The sequence below is a fragment of the Populus trichocarpa genome, chromosome 4, assembly GCF_000002775.5.
Source record: "Populus trichocarpa isolate Nisqually-1 chromosome 4, P.trichocarpa_v4.1, whole genome shotgun sequence".
NCBI lineage: Eukaryota > Viridiplantae > Streptophyta > Magnoliopsida > Malpighiales > Salicaceae > Populus > Populus trichocarpa.
The window spans coordinates 2,653,173-2,666,447 of NC_037288.2; the positions used below are offsets into that span (position 1 = coordinate 2,653,173).

At 33.0% G+C, this 13,275-nt stretch overlaps 2 protein-coding genes across 5 annotated transcripts; both read right to left on the bottom strand.

The window, feature by feature from the left end:
- Nucleotides 1-2,500: 2,500 nt before the first annotated feature.
- Nucleotides 2,501-3,860, bottom strand: LOC7490783 (uncharacterized). Its single transcript, XM_002305617.3, has one exon. It carries the CDS (start codon nucleotides 3,523-3,525, stop codon nucleotides 2,707-2,709), a length of 819 nt encoding a protein of 272 aa, XP_002305653.2. The 5' UTR covers nucleotides 3,526-3,860; the 3' UTR covers nucleotides 2,501-2,706.
- Nucleotides 3,861-7,481: 3,621 nt separating this feature from the next.
- Nucleotides 7,482-10,861, bottom strand: LOC18097454 (uncharacterized). 4 transcript variants are annotated; one of them, XR_008058938.1, is made up of 4 exons: nucleotides 10,472-10,860; nucleotides 8,980-9,647; nucleotides 8,400-8,871; nucleotides 7,482-7,927 (listed from the first exon to the last, which is right to left on the bottom strand). XR_008058938.1 is itself a non-coding variant. In XM_024598988.2 (3 exons), the coding sequence occupies exons 2-3, from the start codon at nucleotides 9,226-9,228 to the stop codon at nucleotides 7,610-7,612; spliced, it is 567 nt and encodes a 188-aa protein (XP_024454756.2). In that variant the 5' UTR covers nucleotides 9,229-9,487; nucleotides 10,472-10,825; the 3' UTR covers nucleotides 7,482-7,609. The 4 variants fall into 4 exon arrangements, 2 of the variants coding, with proteins under 2 accessions (XP_024454756.2, XP_024454755.2); XR_008058937.1 differs by having other exon boundaries at nucleotides 8,400-9,647; nucleotides 10,472-10,861; XM_024598988.2 differs by lacking the exon at nucleotides 8,400-8,871 and having other exon boundaries at nucleotides 8,980-9,487; nucleotides 10,472-10,825.
- Between the last annotated feature and the right edge of the window lie 2,414 nt (nucleotides 10,862-13,275).

Here is a 13,275-nt window from a genome sequence, read left to right on the forward strand (position 1 = left end):
CGACGAGCACTTGCTAAAAAAGAAAAGATGGGTTCGAAGATGTGGTTTCTTGTTGGTTTGGGCCTATTGCCCACTCAATTTCTCGATCTTTTTGTTCATGTCCCAGTCGCTCGATCTTGAAAGGTGGACCCATGAAGTTTTTCTGTTTCTGAACAAGGATCTCTGAATTAAATATGGAGACTCCCTTTACCGTATCAAGAACAATTAAAAAAATAAAAAGAGAAAACCCCTTCACTTACATTATTAGACTTGGATGAATTACAGGAACCGGATGAAAACGGAATGAAGAAGATCAATCACCTTAGGTTGGGTGTTATGATATGAAAACTACCCGCAAAAAACTCGAGTTATTAGGTCATCAGGTTAATCTTTATTGATTTTTTTAATTGAAAAAACAGTTTTTTAAAAAAAAATTCTTGGTGTTCATCTATCTAGCTTTGATCAGATAAACCAAGTCATTAAAAATTCTAGAATTTTCAAGTTTTTCAGGTTAATTTACTAAACCAAACAAAGATTAATAACTATGATATTAGTGCCCGTATACTCAGCACTAGTGACTAAACTCTCCTTTCATCCATCTAAAGAAAAATGGAAGCAACATGCGGTCAAAAATATTGGTAAAAAATATCTGGCAAAATAGCACAACCTCAAACTTTTTACTAAACTTGAAGAAAAAAAATCATGAAGATCAGTATAAATATACTGTCTACTAATATTATAAGAAATATCATAATCTTATTTAAAATTATAGTTAATTATCTAATTACAATTAAGTTAATGTTTTATTTGAATAAAATATTGAAGTGATCACTTATAAAATGATTTCAATTTAGTACATACCACTGACTTGTATATATATATATATTATAAAATGATTTCAATTTCAATACATGCTAGCTAATAAAAAAATAAATGGTTTCATTTTATTATTTTTTATCTCATACAAAAGATTCCAACATGCATCAAATAAGAAAATAGGTAAATCCATGTACTCTGATTTCATAAACATTTTGAAGGGCCTAATTAGTAATTGTTCAGGGGCATAATTGAATAACTTGTATAATTATAAGTACAAAAAAACAATTTTATAAACTTCTGGATTCCAAATATTTTTAACCACCGTGCTATCTCGAAAACAAAAGGCCAGTACTGCCCACACACATAGACCACAGACATCGCAAATCAAAGCCATATCAGGTGAGAAAGATATTAGTTAAATCTGAAGGATCTTCCAAAAAAGAAGTCCCTTTCACCATTATTGATGATCAAGTCATTGTTAACAGTGGATCCAGAAGGGGAAAACTGTTTGAGATGGCCTCTAGGTCAAGCTATTAAGGGCTACCGTCTAATCTATCTTATAAGCTGAAAAGACTCGAGCTTCCATTATTCTCTACTCCCACAATTTCGTATGGTTCTGTTCTGATTGGGAGGAAGGTCATGGCCTCTAGGTCAAGCTATTAAGGGCTACCGTCTAATCTATCTTATAAGCTGAAAAGACTCGAGCTTCCATTATTCTCTACTCCCACAATTTCGTCTGGTTCTGTTCTGATTGGGAGGAAGGTCAAACAGTATTTCTGATTTTTTTTTTCGAGCAAAAAAACACGTAATTTGTATCACACTGCTGATATTGGCAGGTTATCCACTGCTGATCAATTCTGGAGTGTAGCAGAACTGAACTCACACATGTCTTTGCATTATCTGACACAGTCCATCGTCGGAATTTGGCATGAATCTAATCCATTTCAGCAATGGAACAGTCTCATAGAGCGATTCTTTTCATCGAGGAAGATAGGGATGCTGTGATTCATAAATTGTTGCTTTTGGAAGTTCTTTCAAGGGTTGGTTCGTGTCAAAATGATCCAAGACAGGCCTAATTCAATAGTGTTTTAGCAGGAAAAACATTGTGCAATATTGTCTCCAGAGTACTTTTACATCAAATTAGGGTACTGAAACCTATTCCAATGCTTAAACAATGCCGAGACAACTTGAATTCAAGTCCCTAATTTTTTCACATCATGCATGCAAGCTTTTTCCATTTTTGGGGATTTTTTTTTTACTTTTTCCATTTTTGGTTATATTTTGAAAAAAATAATCAATGAAATTTACTTTCTAATTAGAAAAAAAAACCCATGTTTTAAAGCGAGGAAAGTATTTTCTAATTTAAAAAAACGCAACACATTTTCTATGAATGACTCAATATAAACAATATTATATAATAATAATAATAATAATAATAATAATAAATGAATACATATAGATAGATTTAGAAAATAATTTGTAAGAATATATATCAATATATCCTCTCATCTCTCTATCAGTCCCATGTTCATGCATTATTCAACTTTGGGTGGCACACCATACCCTCCCTTTATCAAAGTGCTCTTTCGAAACCAAAAATCTTTCCCTTTCCAACAATAAATAATGACTCTTTTTCCATATCTTTCTAAGGGAAATCCATATAGGGTAGTGTATAATAATAATAATCTGATCTCATGTCAACTTAATTAAATCCTTGGATTTAGTGATTAACTGTACTTAATCATCGGTATAATACAACGTTAATTCACCAACAAACATTCAAAAACCCAAAAAAAAAAAAAAGACTCGAAACCCTCAAGAAACTGCCTCTCATTATCAGCTTTAATTAATCAAAATTAACTGGACCTAACCCTCTAGAGCTTAAACCCTTTTTTAAGCACTAATTAATCACACTTCACCGGGAAACAGCCTGTCGTTTTTGGCCGGAGATATATCAATCTCTATCAAGTTATCCTCTTCAACGTGAAAGTCCAAACCCGGATCCAAACCCAAACCCATATCCTTCTTGGTATCACTGTGATCAAGAGCTATCTCTATCAATAGCCCTTCTCTATCCTCCTCTTCCCATTTAAAGCAACACCTCTCCGGCATGTCCCACTCTCCGGCAACTGAAAACACACCGTCAGAATCCGAATCCGAATCCGTTTCCGGGTAATACATAGCCAAAGACGGATATCTTTCCAAACCACCAAACCGAGTCGGATCCTGAACCGCGTCCTTCTCATTCGGATTCTCCTCCTCTTCTCCTTCATACCCCTCGTATATAACCTCCAATGGAGCTCTGACATCCCATTCAACTGACGACCCTTTAAGTTCCAGGTTCGGATCCAGGTCAAAACGACCCTTTTCAGCACATTGGGTAGCACCCCATTTGTCTGCAAGAGTCAAAGAGCAAGAATTTGAAGCTCTACCGAAATGGGTGTCTTTGTTTTGCTTGATTTCAATGGTTTCATCGCCTTCAGTGACTGAAAGTTGGAGTCTTTGAATTGCACCAAGGCGTAAAAGCAAGAGCAAGAGAGTTAAAGTAATGATCAGTATTGAAGAGATTGAGTGTTTATGTGCTTGCGGGAAGTATAAGAGAATTAGCGTGTAGAGAGTGATGATGCAGGAGAATAGAGGATTATGAGAAAGATTAATGGAAGTCATGATTTCAATGATGAGAAAAGAGATGGAATTAGAATTCAGTTCCCATGAAAGATTTTCCATTTTCTTCCATAAAAAAGGAAATAAAAGGAGAGAATTTGGTTTAGAGAGGTCTAGGAGTTGAGATTTTGGACAACCATTTGAGAGTCAATGGATTTAACAAGACATGCGAGAGAAGGAGAGAAACAGCAGTGGGGTTTAAAGGAGATTGCTCTGTACTGGGGTTTATATGCTTTTGTGTGTGTGTGTGTCTGAGAGAGCGAGAGAGATGTAAAGTGTGCGTTAGAGAGAGGCATGGAATATATTAAAAGGGTTCCATGGTGTATTTGGTCACTCCACTATAAATTTTGTTGATTTTCATCCCTGTAAATTTATTGTCCAAATCTCATCCTCTTATTCTCTATTTCATAAACATTTGATCCTTCTATCAATAATGAAGCTAAATTAGACTATTAAGTATGAAGGAAAGATTGTAGAATGAAGGAAAGATTCTATACCGATCTTGCCCAATTAATTAAAAATATTATATGTAAGATACAGATAGATATGTTTTTTTTAAAAAAAATTAAAATGCATTTTTATTTATTTTAACAAATACATCTGTGTTCTTCTATAAACATGTTTTTTTTCGTGTTTAGAGAGGCAAGAGTAGCGTAGAAAAACCTAAAATAGAGAGTGGTAGGATTATAATAATAAGAGAAATAAAACTAAGGGAGTAATATAAGATGAAATTAAGAGTAGAGGGATTATATACACCTTTAATCAATATCAAAGGGCTGTTAGGTCTGTCTCACTGTTCAAGCACAAAGATGGGCTTCAATGGAGCATCTAACCAGATATGGCTTCACAGTATCCACAAAATCCACCGTCAACTCCTTCGATTGTTGCATTTATGGATTTAATTACTACTTTGTTTCTATGATTGTTTGATTAGTTCTTAATTCATGAATCTAAACCCCCCTCCCCTCCTTCCATTTCTCAATTCAAATTTCAAGGCAATTCATTCATTAGAATTTTCTTAGAGGAGAAAGAATTAAGCTGGAAAGTAATTACCTGTTTTTGGGCGGGTGGGCATTGCATTATTTTGGTGGGCACAATTATCTTTGAGAGAATTATTTCTTCCTTTTTCTTGCATCCACTTTAAGTCGAACAAAATCCTTGCCAGCTTTGGCCATTCTTTTCTTTCTTTCTTTCATGGCCTTTGTAGGTACCCATCTCCTTTTCTAGGAGACGGCATTTGTCTTGAAATGTTGGTAAATTTTCTTTTCCTTGTCCCTCTCTGGACAATTCATCGTGGACTTTTCAAGTTTGGACAATATCTTGCTATATCCCTCAATGAAATTATGGCTATGGTTTTCGATCGAATAGTCCAAGAGAACTTGTCAATTTCTTCGGAAGTGAAGCAATTCTTTAGTTTTGGCCTTGCAAGTGGCTTCGGAAGTGCATCTCTTGGAATCAATACGGCTAAAGCTCGGATTAAGTTAAATAATTAAGTAATATACGTAGAAAATAATTTTCTTTTAACTTAGAGTTCAATGCAGAGCCCGAGAGGATGACCTTATCTCTTAAAAAGAAAGGAAATATGTTCAATCCTACCGTACGTAGAAGCACTCACTATGATATATTTTATATGATTTAGAAGAAAGGAAATAACATTTAAGAATGGACATACATCCATTTTAATACATGATTGTCAATATTTTATGCAACTCAATTTAAATGGATGGAGTATAAAGAGAGAGATAGGTATTCTTGAGATAATAGAAATATTTTCCTCAAGCGGTTGGGTGTAAACTTTTTTCAGCCATCATGGTTCAAGTCTCAAGCTAATTAATTGTGAAATTAAAAACCTTAGAGAATAATTTATCCTTAATCAAATAATGTACTAAATCTCCATATGTAAAAGTTGATTTGAAAACATTACAACTTAACCATCATAAAAATAAATAATAATAATAATAATAATAATAATAATAACAACTCTAAGGGGTAGCTCAATTGATTAAGTCTTGAGTTTGCTTTTTAATTATTATAAATTTAAGTCTTTTTAGGGCACTGAATAAGTGGTGAGAGGTTCAAATGCGTCTATCAAGTGAATTAATTGTGAAGGGATCAACAGGCATGGATGTGTCATAGCAACCCATTTTTGCTTAGCATGCACGTGGTGATCTCCATTAAAGCTAAGGTCTCCTCCATTAACAAAAGCATTTTATTGGTCATTGAAAACCTACTCCAAAAAAGAACTAAGGAAAGAAAAATAATTTAGGTTATGCATGCCTCCAATATTGATGGGACTATACTCAAAGGAATAAAATTCCCTCTCTCAAGAGAGATTGCGGTAGTTTTATTTTTTAAAAATATATTTATCTAATAAAGAAATCAAATTAATATATTTTTAGTGATTTTGATATGTTAATATAAAATTTTTAAAAAATATATAATTTTTTTTAATTAATATATTTTCAAGTAAAAAATATTTTTAAAAAATACTTCTCAACACAATACTAAACTCTCTCCCTCCCTCCCTCCCTCCCATTACATAAATAGGTAGTTTTTGGTCCACCACTATAAAACCCTAACTTGGCTTCTAAGAAAATGCAAAGAAGTGAATGGACATTAAAGAAACATTGAATTTTATTGCAGGGACGTCCCCTGTGGACTTTTGCATGCCTATTTATTGGTTATGGTAGAGTTTTGATATTTCAAAAGAAAAGGCCGTTCTTTTAGGTGTTAGATCTCACTCCCACAAAAACTTTTTTCTTTGTTCTTAGAATTATAATTTCCTTGATCAAAATAATTTACAATTATTAGGGTTTTTTTTATAACATGAATCTACAAATATTTGTTAAGTGGTCACAAGGCTTTTGCCAATCATTATGAATCATACTTTTGGTCGTAATATATATATAGTATTTTTACTATAGGAAGATAACATGTGGAGTTATGAAAAATAAATTAAGTTTGTGATCAATTGAATTTATTTTTCATATTTCTCCAAACAATTTTTTTTTACTATTTCATACAATCTGATTTTTGCTGAGTAGAGTAGAATTATTAGTTTATTACACTCCATTACCTCCGAAACCTGCTTTTGTCAGAATAGGTTTTAATCCTCTTCGTATCATCACAAATTAATATTCTTGAATTGATGATTATTTTCCAAAAACACACGAAGCTATATTTTGTATCACAATTAAAAAAAATTCTATCCGCACATTATTTCTTATAATCTCCTTTTGATTAAAGCAAACTAACTCAACTTCTATCTTGAATCAAATCAGAGAATTTCTAAACTAATAAGGAATCGAGCATATTTATGAGCTGCTTGTTGTCGGAAACCATGCCAAAAAGCTGTGTAGATTTTTCATTTTAAAAATGCGTTTGTTAACGAGGTGCTAAGCTATCTTGATAATTTCTATTTTTAAATTGTTTTTTATTTTTATTTAAATGTTTTTTTAGATGTTATTCGATAATGTTATGCATATGTTTGACATTATAATAATTTTTATTTTTAAAATTGTTTTTCATCGGGAAAAAATACTTCATTGATGTTTAATAATTTTAATATGCTGATATTAAATATAAAAAAATATTTTTTTTGCTATATTTTTAATTAAAAAACATTTTTTTAAAAATAAAAATAAGAAAAGGCCGAGTAGACAGTGGTTATAAGTTGAGGCAGACAAGAAATCTAGGCCGTCAATTCAATGTTGTAACGGGAAAACGTGGCTAGAAGGTTTCTTTCTGTTGTAGATATCTTGGATGATATAATAGCAGAGAGATAGACAGGTGGATCAGGGAGAGGGGTTTATGGTGGGGTTCAAAGCATGGGTTAGCGACAAGGAATCTGCAGCTTTAGAGAGGCTTATCACATGGCCTGGAGCTCAGGTGTAAAACATATGGGACCTAAGCCTTTCCTTCCAGCACTTCGATTACTTCTCGCTCTCTCAAGTTTGATCATTTCTGTGTAGATTTAGTATACAGTTCTTCAAAAACTTGGAAGCTAGCAGCCAAACTCATAAAAGACCTAAACTCCAACTACTTCCAGTCATGTGACGGATTTTATATGGACGTTTCTCTGAACTTCGATCCCAATTATAGTCTCCCATAAAGTTAAAAAAAAAAATCTTGAAATATGTGGTAGTATTTACAAAAATCTAGAAATTATCTTTGAAGGGGGGCCCTTTGAATTCTCTTCATTAAGTTCATGTTTGCAAAATATCTGCAGTTCAGCATGAACCAGAACTTGGCCTTCTCGATTTCCAGTCTTTAGTTTGGAAGTAAGATCTCCGAGGTCTTGAGGAATGGATGGCAAGACTATAAGGAAGTTGGCAGTTTCTCTGAGGAGGAGGGTTATATCCTCCAGAATGCTGCTGCATGCCAGTAGGAAAATTGGAATACGGGGACCTTGGTGATGGAGCAAGAGATGCAGGTAGTGGAATGCGAGGAGTTCCACAAGGCAAACCTGAAGAAAAAAAGAAACCAATTAAAAGACAATTTATGGTATTTTATACCAATGGAAATTGAAAATGCAAGAAAAAGATCCCTGTTGCTGAAACTGCTAGTTGAGATTGAGGCTTCTGTTGAATAACAAATACCAATAGACAATATAGGATGCAAGGGCCACAAACTATAAATCATCACTATAAATCATCACTAGATAACTATCATAAATCTCAAAGTTTAAGACTTGCAGTATTTCAAGGGGTAAACTGAGTTGAACTTTCTGGTCACACTGTTCATGCTTGGTCATACATGGTAAAAAACATAAAATAGCATCCAAATATCCGCAAACAGCTAATAAGAGATTCAAATTGGCACGGTTGGGTTGCAATTCACTAGGTAGTCCAGCTTCTTCAATTGTCCAAGCTATAAAGATTCTCCTGAACAGATCTATATGCACATGCACGTGCGAAATAACATGTTATAATAGCTACCATATGAAGAAGGGGAAGGACTGGGAAAATATGTATTGGAGCCTGCAGGCTGGTGGGGAGACCTCCAACATTATCGCATGTAAAGGAAGATGTCCTTGCAGCCCCCCCTGTGAGGGGTTCTGCCATATTGCTCCAGTAGGGTTTGGGAGTAGCAGCAGCACCAACAACACTATTCTCACCAACAGTGTTTGCTCTGCCATATGGACCAACAAATCCATAGTTTTGGCAAGAGCCAGCTCTACCACCAGAAATGGAACCAGAGCTCCAAGAGCAACCACAGTTATTTCTTGGTACAGAACTTGCACAAGCTCTATGAGGAATGATACCATGACACTACCTTGCAGAAATTTGAAAATGGTCTCAATTTGTGTGTGCATGCATTTTTGAAAACATTGGTTTGATTGATAAATGATTGAAAGGAGTCTGCGATCGAATTGTTCACATAGCTGTGCTTACAAAATAGCCCAGGAACCTATTAAAAAAAAATAGTATCATTCACTATGCTAAAGAATATAAATGCAGAGAGAGGAAAATCTTTTCTGCAAGAAGAACAAAGAATGTAAAAGGAAAAAATTGGAACCTTCATTTCATCCAGAATAAGGTTTCTTCCAAGTAACACAAAACGCTTCTCAGGGTACTCTTCTGCCCATTTCTCTGCCCATGTAGTTTTACCAGAAGCAGGCAACCCCACCATCATCATTACTTCACAATCACTAATGTCAGAAGAATTAGGTCCCATTATTGCATTCCCATCATCAAGAGCTGAAGCCCAGGGCTTACAGCCTTGTTCAGGAACAAGTCCGTCTTCAACGCAACTGAACCACGACATTCCTCAATAGAACATTAGGAAATAGAGCTGACTCCCATTATAGCTCTTTTACTGGAGAATACACCACTTCAAGACCCCTTGGGCCAGCATCAATCCCTTTGCAAATCCCAACCATTTTCCATTCTCAGATAATCCTATAAAAGCCAATGGTTTACTTTCAAGCTCAACACAGCACTAGAGACCTTTCCTGTGCCTTCAAACCCAAAGCTAAGCAGCGTCTCCCCTAGGTTTCACACGCCATCATCTCCCCTAGAAATGCCTAAATGACAAACATACTGCTGGTCAGGAGGCGAGTATTCCATATTAACCCATTGAACCAAAACAATCTTTCAACCGAAACAATACTTCCATCTTGTTATTCCAACATTGGCACGAGCAACAGACCAACAATAAGCAAATGCCTCCTCATTGAAGACCATCTAGTTCAATATCAAAATATAAAAAATGGCAAACTAAAAGGTTCAGCATAGCTTTCAGGTTTACGCGCACAGAATGGAATGGAGAGGCCATCTTCCTATCTACCACAATGTCCTTTTCTTTCACTGATAAAATAATCAATCAATATTGTTCCAATATTGCAGGTGGAATAGAATAAAATTCTGTGGTAAAAGAGATTTTTTTTTGTTAATTCTTCCTCCAAAATCACATTATCTTTGAGGGTTTAGAAACATTTTAATTTTTAGGGTTTAAGATTCTTTAACTCAAAGTTTCAGTTGTTAAAGAAATAAAATTCTCTCTTTAGCCTTCACCCTTTTAAGTTTTTATGGGGTCTAGCAGTTATGTTGTGAAAAACCTGCTGCATTAATTAATAATGAATATTATAATAGAAGAGAAATTAATAAAAACACAAGATTTAATATGGTTCGATAATGTCCGCATCTGCAGTAATGAGAAGCTTTTATTTTCTCTATATCGAAATAGAATTACATTATGTGTATTTATACTAAACCTAAACCACCTAATAAACCGCTACCTCCCTAGCATCTATCTATTAGCCACAAACTACATCAAGTTCTTTCATATAACAGTTATTGAGTGGCACCCACACTTCAATTAAACAATATAATCTAAATTAAAGAAATTTTCTTTTATTATTTAATTCACAAATTACTCAATCAAAACCTCCAATTCTCAAATATTGCAAAAAAACTTTAATTGTGAATTGAACCCAATTTATATTAATCTAGGGTTTTAAACATCAAATTAAAAAACAGAGAAGAGTGTTAAAAAAGGGTCCTGTTACCTAAATCACAACCAGCGGGATTGAGCATCACGCGCAGCTGGTTCGACGTGGATCTTAGAGAATCGGGTCCAGAGACATCAAGCTCTGCCCTTTTGGATTCTGGTCGGGGTGAGAGCTCGCGTTTCGTGAAAGCCATTGAGAGAGTGAATGAGGGAGTGAGAGGGGAAGAAGAGAAGTGTCAAAGGCGCGAAATGGAAAGGCATAACGGTGCCGGTTCTGTATATATATGGGGAATCCTGAGAGATGTGTGGGCTGTTTATTGAAGCTCAAGTAAGGCCATTAGTGGGCTTGTGTGAGAGTTTGGTGGGCTGTATCAGGGCTCGGCTTTATTGATGCCATTTGAATATTATGAAATACTCTTAGAAGCTTTGGATCAAGCAGGAAGTGATTTTGTTCTCTGCCTTGTCATTCTGAGGTCGAATCCAAATAAAAGTGTAAGAAGCAAATTGTTTTTTTTGAAATACATCAATTTATATTTATATATATATGGATTGGGATATAATAAATGACCACCACTTATAATATGATTTTATTTATTTATTTATTGCTATAAAAATATTTTTTTTAGTGAATGTGTCGGTTAATTTCTCCCTCTTTTTTTTTATACAAAAATAAAGATGAGAAAGAAATTCTATTTACTATAACGGTAAAGAATTAAATTATCATTAAATTTATTTCTTTTTTCACTTTTTTTTTCAAGTGTAGAATAATCCCAAAGAGTTACTGGTTTTTTTAATTAAGAAAATACAGCTTGGGAATATACTAACAATTAAAACTAAAATTAAAAAAAAAGAAAGATAAAAAGGGATTTTTTTTGTCTTTCAACTTTTTAGTAATTAAATGCATGTAACCAAGGATTTATCACTCAAGTGGACTTTATTATGGTTGTAGATTTTTTTTTTGTGAGATGTTAATTCTTGCAGAGTTATAGTTAGATGGATGTTGCTTTTAATGTGTCCACTAGCCTAAATTGTGTGAAACCATTATAAAATTATTATGGACTCAACGTTTTATGAATACGACTAAGCTTATGAAATAATTTCTCATAACTTCCACGAGATAGGATGTTGGGAACAAGATATTATATGCTCAATGAAAATTATAAAATAAAATTATTTGAGAGTTTTTAGGATCTTGTTAGATAAATTTAGAGTTATTTAAAAATTTATTATTTGAAGGTCTTGTCTTTTTCGGCTTTGAATAATTCTTTAAAAACTGAGTTGTCGCAAACCACATGTCGTCCAATTGTTCGGCCTTAATTCTTTAAAGACTAAGTTGTCGCAAACCATAAACTGTTCAATTGTCCGGCCTCCAATGGTAATTCACACGAACTACTCATGAGAAATCTCATGAATTTCTATTTAGGAGAGAGAGATTCCTATGCCTAGAGTATTAGCTCTAATTCTGTGTTTTTATAGTTTTTCTATCTAACAGACAATAACTAAAAAATAAAAAGCATAACTTACTATTTATAGAGAAATATGAAATACCTTATAAATTGAAAAAAATATCATTTTGCCCCCTGAGTAATAACCATATATTAATTCAAGATAATTTTAGAAATTAACTCAATCAAGTCTTTGATTTTTCTAGTTCTGGAAATATAATTTTTGTATTAATTATATTCTAATTCTTAATTTCTAAAATATATTTTAATCAAGTCATACTTAATTAAAGCATCCCAGTTTAATTTCTGACTAGTGATTTTTAATGTATGTGACCCATTAGGTTCCTAATATGTTGGCCCAAATATAAATTATAATTATAATTAAATAATTGATTAATTTATATTTGATGATCAGGTGTATCGTCTAACAATGTGTCATGATTCCCTAAATATTAGAAAAGTCATTAGTGGTTTGACAATCATTTCAGTAATCGATTTCTCAGTGTAATTAATATCTTTTCATCAATAATGTTTTGATTTAACATTAAGACATGAAATATGTTTGCTATATTAAACCATGTTTGTTATCTGCATAATAGTCATTCATCATTTGAATAAGATTTGAAACTCTTTTCAAATCTCATTTACCTTGACTAAGAATTTCTCAATCAATACTATTTGAGAACACATTAAATATTTTTTCTAATTCACTTATGGTGATAACTCATCTCTTGATCACTTAAGTATCTTCATATAGTTCATGTTATACCTAAAATTTTCCCTTTCGTTACCGCAATTGAGATAACATGTAATATGATCAAAACATAACATTCTCTATATAAGATGACTTAGTGATATTAAGTCCAAGGATTATTTACACAACTGTCACATGAGTCTTTCCATAGACATAGATGATCTCTCCATATGGAATTCTCGTGCGAGTTTGTTTAGTGTACATGTCTTATGACAAGCACCTACATATTAGTTCTAGATATCCCTTATACCTCAGCTTATGAGAACACTTGCTTCATTTCAAAAAGAAAAAAACATAATATATATTAGTCTTTATGGTTCTAATGAATGTCTAGTATTTAAGAGAGCATCGATTAGGAATATTTTAGGAACAATGTTTTGAGGCAATAGAAATCCCATAATTTCAACAACTTTATAATTTTCTTTGCAAAGCATTTTTGTTCCATGAACTTAATATTTACTCTATATTAATTAATCTAATATTATATGAATATTAAAGATAAATTATTTATTTATTAATAATAAATATATATTTAGATTAATATAATAATATCATAATCAATCGATTAACTACAAGATATATTAAAGTAATATAGAATAACTTGAAGTAAGTTTAAAGAAAAAAGTTCTAACTTAGAATATGATACTTGGACCAAGCAAGTCG

What these genes read in the sequence shown, in the direction of transcription:
- LOC7490783 (XM_002305617.3), bottom strand. Translation starts at nt 3,525, where the DNA reads ATGGAAAATCTTTCATGGGAACTGAATTCTAATTCCATCTCTTTTCTC.
- LOC18097454 (XM_024598988.2), bottom strand. Translation starts at nt 9,228, where the DNA reads ATGTCGTGGTTCAGTTGCGTTGAAGACGGACTTGTTCCTGAACAAGGC. An exon ending in TTATTCTGGATGAAATGAAG is followed by an intron (nt 7,928 to 8,979) that starts GTTCCAATTTTT and finishes TTTTTTCTTCAG; the next exon opens with GTTTGCCTTGTGGAACTCCT.